This window comes from Urocitellus parryii, chromosome 8, assembly GCF_045843805.1.
Source record: "Urocitellus parryii isolate mUroPar1 chromosome 8, mUroPar1.hap1, whole genome shotgun sequence".
Lineage (NCBI taxonomy): Eukaryota > Metazoa > Chordata > Mammalia > Rodentia > Sciuridae > Urocitellus > Urocitellus parryii.
This window is the reverse complement of record NC_135538.1, coordinates 144,078,813-144,096,998: the sequence shown is the minus strand read 5'-3', so window position 1 is coordinate 144,096,998 and position 18,186 is coordinate 144,078,813. Positions and strand designations below refer to the sequence as shown.

General features: G+C 49.7%; 1 protein-coding gene across 1 annotated transcript; it reads right to left on the bottom strand.

Moving 5' to 3' along the window:
* Nucleotides 1-1,162: 1,162 nt before the first annotated feature.
* On the bottom strand, nt 1,163-17,820 carry Cd83 (CD83 molecule). Its single transcript, XM_026384622.2, has 5 exons — nt 17,741-17,820; nt 17,545-17,660; nt 6,100-6,316; nt 4,311-4,417; nt 1,163-2,649 (listed from the first exon to the last, which is right to left on the bottom strand). The coding sequence occupies exons 1-5, from the start codon at nt 17,781-17,783 to the stop codon at nt 2,521-2,523; spliced, it is 612 nt and encodes a 203-aa protein (XP_026240407.2). The 5' UTR covers nt 17,784-17,820; the 3' UTR covers nt 1,163-2,520.
* Between the last annotated feature and the right edge of the window lie 366 nt (nt 17,821-18,186).

The window sequence follows — 18,186 nt, the reverse complement described above, 5'->3', positions numbered from 1 at the left end:
TTTTAACATGGGGTTTCCATGAGTTGGTTAGGGCCTTGCTAAGTTGCTGAGGCTGGTTTTGAACTTGTGATCCTCCTGCCTCAGCCTCCTGAGCCACTAGGATCACAGGTGTCCACCACCACACCTGGCACTACTCTTGAATCTTGATCATATTTCTACTTTAAGTCAGTCCAAACTGACCAGGGGAGGCCCTGGCCTGGGTCTGCCTTGCACCGACATGCCATGCGGTATTCAGTTCACCACTTGCTGGTTCTTCTGAGGGCAACACGAACCACACACCACGTCAATTTGTTCCTTTTAACAAAATGTATTTGTGGAAAATCCCCAGTTGCTGCATTTCCTTGACTCTGTCTCCTCTCTCATCCGGACATCGTTCAGGGCTTACTATTTTGCTGGACATTAGGCTCAGCCCTTCTGTGTTATCTCATTTAATTTTCACAAGACACTTATTAGGCAGATGCTGTTCTCATTCTAAAGATCTTCCACCTGAGGCTCTGAGAAGTCAGTTGCCTGTCCACACCAGCACAACTCCAGGTGGATAAGAGCTGCTCTGAGTTCTGAATTACCATGCCAAGTGGTTTCCCCAGTACTTCTGGTGAAGCACTTGAGGACGGAGTTGCTGCCATTGAACGGAAACCTCCAGTTTTTACAGGTACATGTATGTATTCATCTTTGTAAAGAGCCACACATCTACACACATCTATGACACTTTCATAACTACTACAACCACTTGTAGATTGCTTTTAACATTTTGGGGGTAAAGGACCTATTCAAAGATCTGGAGTCAAACCCCACGAAACCCAGGTTCAAGGCCCCTGACTTCACATATCACCTTCCCCCTTTCTTTCCATCCCTCCTCCCATGGTCATGCAGGTGGGTAAGGGACTGCATCCTAACTGGTAGCCATGCAGCTCAGGATGGGTCTGGAGACTCTTTGCCCACCTGCCAGGTGGGCCCTCCCTCCTGGGGAAGAATGCACCTGTCAATCTTTCACCTCCATAACTTCATCTTGGATTCTGGTTCTCCACCTAGTTCATGGACATCCTAGCACCCATTCCCAGGCTTCTGGGTAGTTTTAAATTTAAAAAAAAAAAAGAAAAGCACTCCCTATTCACATGCAGACCTTTAATAACACGAAAGAGACGACACAGAGGTTCAAACACTAAATCACCTTGGCACTTTCCACATTAGTGTGAGTGACACACTCATTACTAAAGGAACAATGTGTCTTTGGAAAGCAAGCAGGGAAGGGGCCGAGTTTGTTAAGAGAAACTCAACAGCTGTCCCAAACACTGTTGGGACGTTCTGTGAACTCCCTCTGGCCGGGGCCAGCAACTCCCAACGTCCACACCTTGACTGGTGGTGCACAAACCGGACGCTGAACTGGTCTCCTTACTTCCCCTAGAGGAGGAATCCGTACAGAAGGATTTGGGAATGTCCTCTCTGTAGCCTTCTCTGTTTGGGATGATGGAAAACGTGAGAACTTAAAGGCTTCCTCTCGCCCTCAGAACCCCACAGCCAGAGCAAGGACAATGACCCGGTGGGGGATGGGATCTACGCAGAGCTTCATGCTTTTTTAAAGCATTTCGCACACATTGTTCTAGTCAGTCCATGCAGCAGCCTGAGGAAGAAGAATCCATCAGGAACTCGTCCAGGACCACACGGCTGGGTACTGGGATCACCGAGGCTGGAAAGCAGATGGCAGGTGGGTCCAGCATCTCCAGCAGGTCACTGAACATCTGTCCCATGGTCACCTACTCTGACTTCTCTCTCTCCACATTCGGGCCACTGGTCAGTTAGCAATTCTATTAACACGATATTGATTTCAAAAGAAGAAAAACACAAATTCTTCTTTGACGACTATATATAGATATAAAAATAAATGTGGCACTCTTTATTGCTTCTTTATGGATGTCTTTCCAAGATGAAAAGACCCTGCTGGGGAACAATTCCTCCACCTTTTATTTCTATGTGCACATAATCCTCCTTAGTAATGGCAGATCCTTCACACGGGGAAATTATTTGCTAGATATTTCTCACTGCTTCCTAGCTTGGCCTGTGGATTTCTCCCAGATGTAAGACATGTGGGCTGCTGTAACAGAACACAGCGAATTCACAGAGCTGTTTCCCAGATGCGGAAGAGGACAGCTGTCCTCAGCAGTCTGTCACAGGGCCAGCTCTGGGCACTCAATTTTCCCGAGACCCTTTTCCACTGCCTCTCACCATAGCTTTCATATGACTGAAAAAGTATCCAGGAGGTTGACCAGATAGCTGCATAAAACACCAAGATGGTAGCCATGGAAAAGGAGAGATGGCCCCATGCTACATGATCATGGAATGGTTTTCGAGACTTTGCCAGCAGAAAGTGGGGTGGGATCCACTCTCCGATGTCTTCAGGCAGGTGAAGGACTTCACAGCAAGGATGCCATCTCCAGCGTGGGGCTCATTCTGCTCTGGTCCAATGTGGCATCTGGCATGCCACTGAGTCCTCAACATGAGCAAAGACAGTAGAGATCCTGCTCACACCACTTCCGCCTTGTGAAGAATCACTGGTCCCACGTGCTTATTTGGGGAGGTGAGAGGGAGAAAAGCTCGTTCCATGCCAGGTTTAGAAAAATCTGGAAAAATACTCTGTAGTCGTGCAAACTTCTGAAAAAGAGTGAAACAAAAGAAACAAGTCAAGAAGCGAACAGCTGGGGAGATGCTGCCGTTGTCAACTCTATTTAAATGCCATTCCCTCAGCACTGGCTGGACAACCCACGCAGGAAGCCCTCTTCAGGCTGGTCACCTCACTCCCTGTACAAGCACTTGCGCAACTTCGCTGCTGCTTCCAAACGCCAGCCAGAGATTGGCTGACTACGGATAGCAGCCCTTTCAAGCCTCTAAGGTGAGAGATCTGTATGGAGAGTTGGTGTGGAGGGAAGGGGCCTATAAGAACCAAAGTTGCTCATTTTACAAATGGACCGACTGGTAATTCTAATTATCTTCTTATGTGCAAATAACCCTGACAACTCAAATGGAAGCTCCTTGGGGCAGGAACAATGTTTGATACCTTTGTAAACCCCATAGAGTTCCTGGCATAGAACCTTGAGTACAGTAGGTTCTCATGAGAGTCTTTTGTTGTTGTAGTAGTTGTTGTTGTTTTGCAAACATACGCCACCTATTTAAAAATATGGGGGCTGAGAGTCCACTCAGTGGTACAGGGCTTGCCCAGCATGCACAAGGCCCTGGGTTTGATTCCTGACACTGTAAAGCACAAGAACAAAACAAAACAAAAACCCTTTTCACTTTAAGAATTTTTGTTTATATTCATCAATAGAAGTCACTGAGAAACTGATGCATCCAGAAAAATCCTGGTCCATTATGTAATGACTCAGTACCGAATCATGAGCATTATGAAATTACAGTCCATCATGTTTTGCTGTGGTTATGAGAGACAAGTATTTCATCTTGTTGTAAGATTTTGTTTTTGTTTTTTTTTTTAAGTTTTTGACTCCCATACAATAATTGTACCTATCTGTGGGGTGCAATGGGGTGTTTGTTGATTGACTAATATCTAAAAATAGAAATCAGAGATGAGTGCAGAGCCAGAGAGTGTACAAGGTACAGTGGGTGACAAGAACCAGCTCTGGGGTAGCTCCTGCGTAATTCTGTCCTGCCCCCAGCTAGACTGCCCTTCCTGGTGGGAAAGATCACTTTCCAGTGGGTCAGGGCCACAGCTGGCCCTGCTCCCCGACAACCATGGTCAGCCCAGGTGAGCAGCCGTGCAGAAAGAGGCTAGGGGTGGGGTAAGCTGGAGTCTGTGACCAGAAGCTCAAGGTCACGGCCAGGATGCCCAAGCACTGCCACCCCAGGGGACTTCCTGTGTGCCCCCATGTTCTCAGGTTAATTCTCAAGGAGGGAGTGAAAATACCAAATATATAGAGGAAGAGTCTCCAAGAGAAAACCAACCAGGGCCAGCGAGGGGACAGGTCCACCCTGAGTGCTGGGCTTGCTCCCTCCTCGCGGAAGAACAGGCCTCTGCCCGGGATGTGGTCGCAAGGCAATTCTACCACCCTGACTAGGAGGCGCCAGGGAGTCATCAGGATCTGCTGGTATTTCTCAAACTTCCTCCACGTGCTTTCCAGAGTTCCCTGGGTGTGGCCACGTGACCCAAACAAGATGGACGTCCAGGGGCCTTGGTAAGTCCGGGGTTCAGAGAAGGGTCTGGCTCCCCGTTATTGAGTGAGTCACACTATCTACAAAACATCCCGGGATTGGTGGCCCCGGGGGATGTCTTCGTGGTCAGCGATGATGACACAGATACTCACACAAGTGAAGATGATGAGTGTCAAATAGAAAATGACCAGAGAGAGGAGGAGGACGATCTCGGCTCTGTATTTATGAAAGGTCGCTTCCTTAGGCTCCTTAGGGCATCCTTTAAAATAAATCAAAAAATAAGAAGGGATAAGTGGAGCCATCCCAACAGGACTTTTTTATCATGATAAAAGGCTGAGGATGATGCTTCCTTCTCCCTTCCTTGCCCCAACTCTCCCAGTCCAACCCTTGCTGTCAGGAAAAACCATAGTAATGGTTGTGGCAACGCAGCGCTCACAGCCACCCTGAGCCACCTGCGGGTGACAGGCTGTGCAGACAGGGTCCCCCCAGTCTGCAGGGCCCATCTGAGTATGCCCATGCTACAGATAAAGCAGCCGGGGCTCAGGACTGAGCAAGTCCGCTCCGGGTTCATCCTTCCTGCACTTCAGAGGTGGGGCCAGGCCTGGCTCTTGTCTTCACATCAGAGAAACCACCCTAAGTGTGCGACTCCATCAGCCACCTTAGCTTCTTCAGGTCAGGGAGATTGCTAAGCGTCCCCACCGCAGGGGGACTCGGAACTATGCAATGAGGTGGGCGAGCTGCCCTGCTATTGCCCAGGTGAACACATTTTGGTAGAACTGAGCTCTCCCACCAAGCCGGGCAGAAAAGGTGGAGAGAAGGGCTCCCTCGAGATGGTAAAGCCAAGGCTGCAGCTTGGAGGAGGCCAAGGACCGAGGCTGTAGGCCCTGCCCTAGAGCAGCCAGGAGGCGCAGGCTCCTCCCCCCAGGTGCAGGCTCCTCCCCCCAGGCACAATAGCCAACGTGCCAAGTAGGAAAGCAAGTCTGGCACGGGCTGCGGGGTGGCTGCTGAGACAAGCTACTTAGAACCCGAGCAGGAGCGGGCACTTTGTGGTGCCCAACACAGATCAGGCTACCCCAGGCAGTGCCATAAGCATTTTGTGGTGCCCAACACAGATCAGGCTACCCCAGGCAGTGCCATAAGCATTTTAAAGCGATGTCTCATTTAACCTTAGCAACAAGCCTCTGTTCTAGACATCACTGCCCCCATTTTAGAGATGAGAGAACTAAGGCTTCCTGTAGAGCAACAGAGTGCCCAAGGCCACAGGCTAATGAGCTTCAGAGGTAACAGCTGAACCAGATCTAAATGATTCCAGTCTGACCCCTTCACTCCTAGGCAGCACTCCCTCGGGAAGGAGCAGTGGAGGAAAAGTGCTGCACTCTGTTCAGCCCCTCTCCACTCCGGCAGGCCACGCTACCTGTCTCTGCTCTCCCCTGCAAGATTGCTTTCCCTGTGAATAATATTAATTGAGATCCTACTGTATGCGGGCCAAAGCAAGCTCTCTTAGGGGAGACAGGCAGTAAACCAAACCATACACAGCATGTAGGGTGTAAAAACCAACCAGAAGAGGTGTGCGTGTGTGTGTGTGCACGCGGGTACGACAGCAAGAAAGCGCAGCCATTGCCCCCTTAGACAGCACTGTGTTCTTGGGAGCGTAGGAGTACAGTCTGACTCTGATGGCTTTCAGATAACTGACATAAGCTACTGCACACAATCAGGGACTCTAGGACACAGTTATCATTTCCGGCCTTAACCCCCTAACAAGTGCTGGGCAGAAGTCACTGTGTCGATGAAGGCACATTCCTGCGTGGAATTTAGCCGCCAGCCCCAGTTGGGATCAGAGCCACAGAGCTAGACTCTGAAAGAGAGGATCGACTTCTGGACCCACAGAAAGGGCATGCATGCGTCTTGCAGGAGGCAAACAAGTCCAGCAGGTCACCTCACCTGTCACTTTCAAAATCACGGTGGCGCTGACGTTTCTCTGTCCTCCCAGCTCCTGCAGAGTGCACCTGTAGGTCCCCGAGTTGCATGTGGCAGTGTTTTTGATCTTCAGGGAATAAGGGCTGTCCACGGGAGCCTCGGAAGAGTCGTTCTGTCCCCTCTGACCATGGTGCGGGTCCTCCTGGAGCGTGTCCGGTGTCTCCTCACTGCCCTGAGGGAGCTGTGGAGAAACCACGACAGCGCATCACACTCTAGCGTCCAAACCTGTGAGCTCTGGAGCCCGCACTGAGGTTTTCCATTTTGTTTTCATAAAACTCGTCCAAAACTCATGTTTCTAAAGCAAGAAAGATATGTTGCTTTTTTCGTACGTGTGAATTCTGCGGGAGGAGGAAAGAGCTGATAAAAACCTGCGAGGGCTCTATTTCCCTTGGAATAAGATCAGGTCTGCATTTTATGATTTTAGCACCAGGATCCCAACTTCCACCCTATGGGAGGGAGAGTGTCACTGAGGATGGTGGTGACAGGTCGGACATGACTCACTTTGGATTCAATTTTGCTGCTGTTGGTTCTACAGGAAATGTTCTCTCGTTTTCTGCAGAAACCAACTTGCCCCCAGATGGGTTCTTGATTTTGGATCCCAGCCTTTTATTTGGAAAAGTCCCCAAGTCTCTTTAAGAGCAAAATCAGACAACTGCAAACAGGGTGCAGGGAAACAAGGCTGCCCATCAACAGCTGCCTCCCGGGGCCGCTCTTCTCCACCCGGGGGGGAGGACGACAGGTGGACAGAAGGCCGCAGGGATGGCACGGTCAGTTCCTCAGGTGGTCACCGTAAGCCAAGTATGGAAGGGCCGTCACAGCACCACAGACCAGAAAAGGAATCTGGCTGTTTTTTCTCTTCCTAAATTATCCTTGTGACTCGACTGGTAGGTGTTGCCAGCGTGTCCTACTTCAAAGATGTGACACACGGCCCATTCGCCGTCCTACCCAGACATCATTTCATTCGCCAGTTGCCACATCCCTGAAATTTTAATGCTTCTAGGATGGATTTGCACCAACAGTGAGGCAAATCGTTGTTTTGAGTCTCCGGGGACCGTGCTTCAATGGGAGCATCCCCGAGCAGCCCCCGCGTGCCCTTTGCTGCTTGGCTGGGGACCTGCGGGGGCCCTGGATTACATGGCACCCCTTACCTGTCCCTAGCATTGCAACAGCACCCAGGAGCTGCCTTAGGGAAAGAGACAAATTAGCAGGCCTCACTACCACTGTCCTCGCCAGCACCTGGGGGCGGTCAACCTCCTGTTTCGGGAGCATTCTTTCTGCAGTGCTGCTGCTTCTAGAAGGGACTCAGGGCAGGGAAACAGATGACCAAGGTGTTAGGGGAGCAGCCTGTGAAGGAAACTTGATGCCCGCGCCTGAGTGCGCACAGACACACGCACACCCTGTCCTGCTTGGCTTATTAAGTCGGGGACTGCAGGGCAGGCCACGCACAGCTCAGGTACCAAGCTTTGGTGCCGGCTGCCATTGGGTAGAGTGGACTACAGAGACATCTGGTGGCAGATTTATCACTCACTCCCCGCACCAGGCTGAGACAAATGGCCCTGCCCAGGGTGCGTCTGTGGACATGAATCCCATTTCTTGATGGTCTTTCTTGTGCTTAAAGGCTCCTTCCTAAATAATCAAGAAAAAGACTGAGGCCTCTGGACGTTCAAAAATAAGGCCATAAAAGGAAAAGTGGCCAAGGAAGCTGGGAGGGAATGAAGAGCATCCAGATGATGCTAGAACATGCTGGAATTAGCACAAGGTTTCCAAGTGCAACTGAACCACAGAGTCAGGGGCCTGGCTAGTCAACAACCCTCCTCTCCCCTCTACTGCCCAGCAAAGCAGCTTCCTCCTACCAGGGTGGCCATGAAAAACCATCTGTGCCCGGCTGCCCTCAAGGCCAGTCTGAACTCATTAAGCCACCCCAGACTGCACCCTCACAGGGACACAGCATCCTGCTTCTCAAACGTGGCTGCAATGACCATCTGGTCTTCTCCTGGGGGACTTCCTCTCCCATCCAGGGACCCCTCCCTCAACTCAGAAAGCACCCCCACCCCCAACCCCCAAGTCAAGATCAAAACCCACAAAGCTCCCTGCAGCTGCTGGAAGTGTGAACAGTGGTCCCTATTTACATAAAGAGGCCCCACCATTGAGCCAGGTGTGGGAACCCCCTGCAGTAGCCTCCTACCAACTGCAGAGGAGAATTCACTCAAAAACTGGGCAGCAGCATCAACAAAATGTTGCCAATAGTAAGATTTGATGGTAAGATTTCCAGGTACCTCTGGCAAAGCCTATAGTTATGTTCAAACGGCAACACAAAGGCAGGATGAGACCACAAGGAGGACAAAAAGAAGAACACTCCTCGGCATGTCCATAGCCAGCACTCTTGCTCTTTGGAGCCATAATTAAAATAAGGGTTACCTGAACCCAAGCACCATGAGAGGCTGAAAGTTGGTCTGATAACTGAGATGGCTACTATGTGACTAACAGGCAGGTAGTGTATACAGCATGGATACGCTGAACAAAGGGATGACTCATGTCCTGGATGGGACAAAGTACAAAAGTGTGAGATGTCATCACACTACTTAGAGCAGTGAGCAATTTAAAACCTATGAATTGCTTATTTCTGGAATGTTTGATTTAATATTTTCAGACCACAGTTGACTATGGGAAACCGAAATGGAAAAAAAAAAGTGATACTGTGGATAAGGAGGTACTCATATACAGCAACCAGGACCTTCTGCAAAGTCATAAAATGCACCTGGAAATATTTCACAGCCTTCCCTCTAGTTCAGAGTTCTAGGTATGTCTATGTCTATTTTCCCTTCCTTTTGCCATTTGAAGATATTCCTTCTCATGGGACCCCCCCTGAGGAATCCAGGACTCGCCCACAGCTACAGAAGGAGAGTGGCTTTTATGTTATTGTTCCAAGCTCAGAGCAAACAGGGCAGCAGGGTTATCGTGGATGTTCTTATGCAAAAGTTGAAATGATTCTCTACAGACATGTGTCCAAGCACACGTGGCTCTTCCTTGTCTGAAGAGTGAGCTGGGGCGGAAGCAGACTGAGGATGGAAGGAGAAATTCCAGAGGGAGGAGAGCAGAGGAACAGCCAATGGATCCTCGACTTTGCTCTGTTTTATGAGTTCTTCTAAATAATGGAGCTGGCTCCAAAGCAACCACTGGCAAGAAACACTCTTTAAACATTCCAGATCTCAAAGTGTTTCACTGCTTCCCTGCAAAAGCATTTAGGAAATAGTAATTTATAACAAAAGGAGCCCTCAGATTCATCCACAGCCAAGCATAATTGACGGCAACTATTTAATGCACATTTCACAATGCTGATGTTGTAGCCAGCGTGCTCAAGCACAGCACCATTTGGACAAATTAATTCCTCAAAACATTCGTTCCAACGATGTTTTAAGAAATCCACACTCTGTGCATTAATTTTGATGCTGACAAATTTTTTTTTTTTCGTACTGAATTAAACAAGAGCAAAATAGGGGCTATCTCTTTTACAGAAAGCCTCAGGACTTTGATTTGTCTCAAGGTCCCCGCTCTGACTGAATAACCTAAATACCATATCTTTTTATGCAAGAGAGATTTGAACTTAAGGAAACCCCAAGCCATAAATTAAAAGAAACTCTCTTTAATTTGCTGAATATTATGTCAAGCAAATACACATACTGATTTTAAGGGCATGTGAATTAAGTCTTTTTTGTGTGTGTGGTGGATAAATTTGAATTAGAACAAAAAACTAAAATATACGCATATGGCTGGACTTGAACCAGCATTTCAGCCAAAAACTATTGTAACAAATGCCTTGTTACAAAAGTTTACATAATTTTATCCAAATACATGCTCACGTCCTAGAGATTACCATATTTAAATGGACCAGAGGGCAAGAGTTCTATTCCAACAGCAATGGAAGGGTTTGATCCTAAACCAAAATTTAACTTAATCATTCATTAGCACTTAACAATGTGATAGAGGGGCTGCAGTTGTGGCTCAGTGGTGGAGCACCTTGCCTACCACGTGGGAGGTTCGATCTTCAGCACCCCATTATAAAAATAAATAAAATAAAAGTATTGTGTCCATCTATAAAAAAAAATTAAGATGTGATAGAAGCCTAAGAGAAAAGGAAGAGATTTTTTTTTGAGGGGGAAAATATGTGTGTACATACATACACATACAAATAAATATTTCATCTACGTGATCAAACATATTTAAACGTAGAGACTAAGCATTTAAAGGTGACATTAAATTAATCTGCTGTGTTCCAACCACATTGGAGCAGCTTTTTTTTAATTGCATTTTGTGTGCACTAACATTCATGTACCTTGGTTTCTAACTCAATTAAAGTGCCAATATAATCCCCATTCATCACCAAAACAGCTTTTTATAACGTGCAAAAGAGTTTGGCTCGGAGGTTGATGTCATAATGAGGGGAGAATGTATGAGCATTAACATCGTTTTTTTCTAAGTGTAGTTTTATTAGAAAAATGATTTTCCACTTTGAAATTTACTGGGTCTAACAGACAAGAGCTGGATTTATGGCTGTTAACGAGAGTTACGAGCGCAGCAGAGGCGGCATAATTAAAAGCACAGTCCTTGGAGTTGGGACAGAACTGGAAGCACACCCCACGCCTGCCACAGCTCCTTCTGCTCTGGGCCAAGGGACCACACAACTCCCAGGCTGGTTTGCTCCGCTGGGACCAGGGGAGACTGCAGCTCACAGCTGGAGTGAGCATATTGATGAGGATGCATCCAACCCTAAGAATGGTACCAATACACGGCCAGCCCTAAAAATGCTACTGCTCTCTCAGCCAAGGTGTCATTCAGAAGACTCAATAGGTCCTTGCACACAGGATGGATTCAAAAAGTAGTTTCTGCATGAATGAGTGAATTTCAGAAATCATGAGACAGAATCAAGAGCGCTGGCTTTGGAATCCAAAGGCCTGAAGTCAAGCCCCAGCTTCCCCACCGGTGAGCAGGGTCCTGTTCAGTAAATCCCTTCACCTCGGAGTTTCATTTCCTTATCTGGACGGGCGTCATTAGAAGAATCAAAGGAGAAAACACGTAAAAGCGCTGCTTAGCTGGTAGCGTGGGTAAGAGACTTGTCATCACTGAGTTCCCCATGCCACCCACACAGCTGTCATTCCTTGCAGACATTTCCTGTCTCCTCTGGGCTGTCCCAGAAGTCCCAATCTTTGTCTAAGGGGAAATTTTTTGTCCACTCATCAGGTCTTTCCAAAATACTCAACACATTCTGAATTGTCTAATGCACCATCCTAAGAATGCAGCAGAAACATTTGAAGTGGAACTTGAAGGAGACCCTGCACCACACATTATTCGGGACAATCACCCTTCTTCCCTCAGCACCCTGGGGGTCAGGGGCATCACGACCAGCTCCGGTCCATGTCCTGTACAGAGCTCCACACATGGTTTTAGAGGAGACACACTTAACTCAGGTCTGACATCCCAGAGACGGGTTCTGATGGGCACACGTCCCAATCAGAGCCACCGGAGAATAATCAGACATCTGCTGACACAGCAGGACAGAGGCACCGTCCTTGCCTTGACCCCAGTCTGCAGTTACCAGCTACTGTTGCATAGCCACGTGGAGGCTGGCAGGGAAACCAATGGGGAGGGAGAAGAGTGGAGAGATGGGAAGCCACCGAGCTCTGGGGAGGTTTCTTTGCTCGGTGGCTTAAAATAACAGAAAGGTCTTCTCTCACAGGCCAGGAAGGCAGAAGTCCAAACTCAAGGTGTCAAATTTATTTCCAAATAAAGTCATAATTGCAAGTACCCAGGGTTAGGACTGCCACGGTATCTTTCGGGGGAAACTCAGCACAACCCCTGACACCACCTGTCACTGAAATGGGAACTGTGTGTTGTTTTTTCAGTTTTTTCCGTAGCAATCCTACATTAGCCCATATGTTCCCTTGCTTTAAAACAGTTCTGATTGGATTTATAATCCCTGGTGACTGACATAGAGTCCTCACTGATGGGGGCACCCTGTGTCACCACTTGAGTGTGACACACAGGAAACTGTCTCCTTGTGGCTCCAGCTTCCAGAAAAGGTGACAAAGCCAATGCTGCTTTGTCCCTTGGGCCACCTGCTCCTTAAGGAATGAGACCTCAGGCTCTGGTGGGACTCAGAACTTTTGTTCTCCAGACTGACCCAGAAGGGCTGGCCCTGGGCGATTCTGAACTGTTTATTTCAACTCACATCCTTCTTGCCGCCAAAGGTTTTCCCCATCAGGACCCACGGTCCTAGACAGCCACCAGCTCTTAAAATGGAGCCCCTCTTAGGAGACCTGGGACAGCAGAGTAGTTGGTGCTCCAAGAAAAAGTCAAGTGACAGTTACAAGTCTGGGGGTCCCACGCGTGTGCTGGTTCCCCAAGGTGCACACGGGACCTTTACCCAGGGGCAAACCCAACCATGTCAATGAGACTTAGGGACGTGTCTTGATCCAGCTCTGGACTGAGCTCAGGGCTGTTGATAGAAAATACAGGATTATTGCAGAAGTGTCCAGGAAGGGGCCATGGAACGGTTTCGGACGGAGGAAGCCATCTTTGAGGTAATGGATCTGTTTTCAGTCCTGCCCTACATAAAACCTTCCCCTACGTCACTGTCACCTCTTGCAAACTTCCCCCTTTTTGTGTGGTGGCAGAACCAAGAACGTAACTGGGACAACCCAGTCCTCATGTGATTTAGGTTCCTCCTTATATTCATGGAAAACAAGCGGGGTTTGGTTTTTCTATTTCACCCTTGGCTCCCCGGCTCCTTTCCTACCCTCTTTTAAGCTGAAAGATTTTAGCTATTTGACTCAGACCTACCACCGTCCAAAGGGCCACCATTCTCAAAGGACCTGGTTAGACTCCCTCCACCGGCTTTGAGGCAGCCTCTGCAGAACCGCACAGATAGGACCAGTGACAAAGAAAAGCCCAAGACGGAAGGACGTTCCAAGGTGTATCTGAGCCTGAATTTGAATTAACCTAAAGGGAACGTCACGGCAATGACCGAACAGACCTGCCCCTGAGACTCCTCTGGGTGAACTCTATCCTGCCCACTGCCCTGAGAAATACGCGTTTCATCAAATAGAGTTTGCCTCGTATCATTCTCTTCACTTAAAATCCTTCAATGGCTTCTTACTGCTGAGAGGAGAAAGTTCAAGGCACTATATAGTTGGTCATTCAAGGTCCCTCACAATCCGTCCCCAGCCTACTTTCTAATCTCATCTCTTAGCCGTCAGCTGTGTCATTCTCCCTTCTCGGTCACCAGGGACCCCACTGGGCTCCAAGACCGCATGCCTTCCCATGTCCATGCCTTTTTCACAACTCTGCCAGTCTTGGGGTGGCCAGTGCCAGCCCCAGCACTTGGCACACATGGGGGACCTACAAAGATTTGCTAAATAATAAAAGTATACACATAAGAGAAACAAATTTATGTCTTTCACAGTCTGACCTAAGATAGAACCCTTACGAGTGATTCCATCAGGCCGAGAGCCCAGGCACCCATGGGGATGGCCTGATTTTCTGTGATTCTAGTGCACACATTGTTTACACACTTCAGCTTTCCTTCAGTTTCGACCTCTATTTGATGTCGAAACATAGTCTCAAGTCCAGTTTTGACAGATGGCATTCTAAAATCAAGAAGTGCACCAAGTGGCATGTGTTGGCTCCTCTGCGGGTCCATCAGAGTCAGTGGCTGATGACATCAGCCCCAACCCTTCCTCAGCTGCAGCCCCTCCCACAGCAATCCCTGTGCTCAGCGCCCGCGCCCTATAGGTCATTAGCACACAAGATGGTCGAGACAGAAAATCTAAGTCCACTCAACAGGAGTTCATCGACATACAGGGAACATAGCTTCCTAACGAGCCAAGGACAAGAGAGATCTGCATGGTGACTGTCCCTGAAGTAGCTTCACGCAAGCCATTAACCTGCTGCCGAACAGTTCCCTTAACATGAATGTCAGAAATAGAACACTCCCCGGGTGGGTGCACGGTCTTCCGCAGCGGGATTCTTCCAGATCTGCTGAAGTTCAAGCCTGATCTATTCTCTGAAATCACAGTCTTGCTTCCCCTTTCCCCCTTCCTTTGGAAATCATCTAAATAAGACACTCGTCTTGTGACACATGACTGTCCTCACCCCCGCAGCATCTCCCAGAGACGACATGGACATCCTCTTTCGCTTTGTATCATTACAGGTCCTCAGGGCTCCTCGGTGTGACACGAGATGGCACTGCACCTCCCCCTCAGTGCACGTTCATTATTATTAGCAGAGGACTTCGACTGTGCCCAAAGCCCCCGTCCAGCACCGTCCTCTCTCTCCAAGGAGTACAGCTTCGTTAGGGAAGCCAGGGCCCGTGCCCCCTAGCATGGAGCCCGGGGGCAGCCTACCTGTGCAGGGTCTTCCTCCCGCAGACACGGTGCAGTGCTCTGCCCTCTTATTCCAGAATTCAAACAAAGAGTGATGGATCAAAGTCTATTTGCATATGTTCTCAAAATACCTCCCCATAGAACCATAATCTAGTGGAACTTTAAAGGCTAAATTGAACTACGATCCCTGTGGATACAATTTATTAATTTTTCTAATTCTTCTCAATCACCCATACTGCTTTCTAAGATACATGAAAGGAAGGGATGATCCCCTTTGGGGATCCCAGAGAGGAGGCCTGCAGCCCACAGGAAGGAAAACCGAGCTAACGGGAGCTGGACTAACGTGGTCCACCCTGGGCTTTGCCTCTGACCTCCTGTGTGTGTCTGTACCGATGCCCTCTGACCTCTCTCATTACATCTCAGAAACAGAGAATAAAAGAATAAAACAGGCGTTGTTCTTTCCCAACTCATCCTAATGTTACAAACACTAATTGGACACCGTCTGAGGACAGAGGAGTGAAAGGAATTTTAAATTATGAGTCACTACAGCCATCACTGTGATCTGCAGAAGGCCTGCAAGAATGTGACGGAATCTGGCAGGGGGAGGCTGCTGCACCTGCCCCCCACGGCCCACTCCCAGGTCAGAAGTCGGGACAGCGAGGCAAAGGGAAGGCACAGGAGCTCGGCCGAGCCTGGCTCCAGGGCTACCCTCCCCCCTCTACAGGTACCCCTCCCCTTCACTGAAACACTTTACCAGAAAGCTGTAGAAAAGCAACAAGATGCCTAATCTTGTGTAAAATGAAGTCTTTCAGTATTTCACCATCAGCCTGGTTTCCAGAATGCTCTATCCATTTCTATTGTACCAGGGCAATCAATGCAAAAGGGTTGAAAAATAACAAATGGCCACACAATATGCTCAGGCCTGCGGAAAAAGCACTTGAGGAATAACACATCACTTCCAAGGCTCCTGATTAGTTCATTGGCACAACACGGCTCTTCCAGCCACAGTTTAGGGCTCAAAAATAACCATGATGTGCTTCTTCAGTGAACCTATTCCATGGGCCAAGGGGAGGGGAAAACCCAGAACGCCTAGAGACTGCTGCTTTTTTTTTTTGGACAGAGTTTTGAGAAACCTTCAGGCTAAATCTTGCAAGAACTGTGTCCAATACATATAGAGTTACATCATCAGCTGACATCCCAGAAGTCAAAGGTTAATTGCTATGGTTTACTGAACCATTCCAAACGACCCTGAGCAAGAAGATTTAACTTGACAACTGTTTGAACTCCACAGTCTGAAATTTCATCTACTCGGCTCACGAGTACTTTTTAATTACTCCCCTGGGGATATTAATAATGTTTTCTTTTTTTAATTACTCTCTGGAAGGGATAGTGGTTTCATGTTTTCCTCCTTCTTTGAGATGACTAAGTCCATGCCTGGTTAGCCCCGGGGCATTTTTATTTTCTTTACCTTAAGTAATTAAGGTAGAAGACAGAGATATCAGGGCTGACTTCGGACAGCCCAGGATCTGGACTCAGAATGCTTTGTTCAAATCAACTCCACCACAGAGCAAGCAGTGTGACAGTGTGATAGTGGGCAAGTCATTTCCGCCCCCTGGGCTCGGTTGCCTCACCTGTACTGCGCACCTGTAGGAGCAGTAATAGTACTGACCTCCTAAGTCTGTATTGGAAGGATGGGAATGGACAACATGTACCTCAGAGCCTGGCATACGGCCAGCACTCAAATAATAGTTTCTATAGTATTTTTTTTCAATGCCATTTTTTTGACTATTCAGACAATTTTGGAATTGTGTTCTCTGATCTCACAGTGCATGGTACCGTGCTCCAGGTGGCAGCACCAACTCCGGTGGGCTCTGCCAGCCTGAGTTCACTGAGCACCTTTGCACTTAACAGGGCAAATGCTGGGTATGGCACAGAATGCACAAAAGCTTTGGTGTAGTGTTGTCCCCGGGGAACTGACAATCTAGATAGGAGAGAACATGGCGCATGCACACACACACACACACACACACACACACACACACACACACACACCTCCTGTGCTGCCTTGCATCATTTAATGGCCAGTCTCATGTGCAGGTTCTCTAAGTACCTTTTCCGGTGGGCCAAGGAAGGCCCTGCATTTTGTGGAAAACAACAAACACACAGAGATTCCTTCCCAAGGTAAGACAGCAAATCACGGAGAGCCAGAGAGCTTGCTGGGATATCACATTCATTTGGCTTAAAATGGAGGCACTACGGTGGCAGACACCCCACTTCAGGAAGGGGAGCAAAGGACCAGCATGATGAAACAGCATCTGCTGGGCTTTCAAAAGCCACGAGAATGGCGTCTTAGAATCTGAGAATGTTCTAGTGGAAAGAAAACCTTTTAAAAGCCTCCTACAACTCAGTTCTCTCACAGTGGGCAGCCACACGTTGTTAGCATGAGGGTGCTGGCTCCCGCACTCTGGCATGCCCTCCTGGCTTGGCTGACTCCCAGCTGCAGAAAGACTGGGGAAGGAGGCTGAGGATATCCCAGAAGGGGGTGGCCACCAATGCCACACACAGCCCATGAAACAGCTAAGTCACTTCTGACTGTCTGAGTCCTTCTTGTCAAACCGCCCCTCCTCCTCCCATGTCTGTGGTCATCACAGTCACAAGACACAAGAAATCAGGACTCGGGGGACATTGCTCCTGTCCAATGCCCAAACCCAGGCCCTTGTTGCTTCCTTCGTATACCGGCCACAACCACAGGTGGCCCCCAGAATCGAGGCCCAATGAGAGGTTCCCTGTCCTTCCAAAATATCTCACTGGGATGAGCCACCTGGGCCACGTTTAGGGGCAGACAGAGGGTTGAGGTCTTTGGGCAACAAAACCTAAGTCTGCCTTGGAGCCGGATGCGGCTGGGGTGGAGGACGGGAGGACGTGTCAGAAGGACCTGGTCCTCCAGGTGCAGCCTCTGGAGACGCCGCGACTCCCCCCAGGGGGTAGCCAGCCCACCCGCCTGCACCCGGGCTGCGGCACGGGCGCTTACCTTGGCCCAGGAGACCGCGTAGGAGACCTGCGGGTCCCAGGGGGCGGTGCAGGGCAGGTCCACAGTCTCGGAGCACGCCACCTTCACCTCCCGCGTCGCGGGCGCCAGGCTGCAGGCTGCAAGAGAGAGAGAGAGCCGTGAGCCGGCGACGAGAGCGGGTGTCGCGAGGAGGCAGGGGGACGCGCTCGGGCCCTACCGCAGCTCAGGAGCAGGAGCAGGAGCTGGAGGCCGCGCGACATGGCTGGAGCGCTGCGCCGCCGCCTCGGGTGCCGGCCAGTGGCGCGCTCACGCCGCGCCGCCTCTTGTACCCCGCGCCCGGGGACTTCCCTGCGCGCGGGCCCCGGGGAATCCCCCGCGGGCGGCGGAAGCGGGCGGCGCGCCCTCCCTGGCCCCCGGTGGCCGGGGCGCCCCCGTCCGAGCCCCAGTCCCCGCCCCCCCAGCGCCCAGAGCTAGCGTCGCCGATGCGGCTGGGCTGCGGCGACAACAATCCCCGCGGAACGCCCCGCGCTTGCGGCTTTGCAAACCGCGCTACACGCGTGACAGGCGTTGACCCTCAAAACGAAGCCGGGTCCAGGCCTTGAAGCTGGTTATGCCCATTTTACGGAGGCGAAACCAGATTCAGAGAGGGTGGGCAGCTGCCCG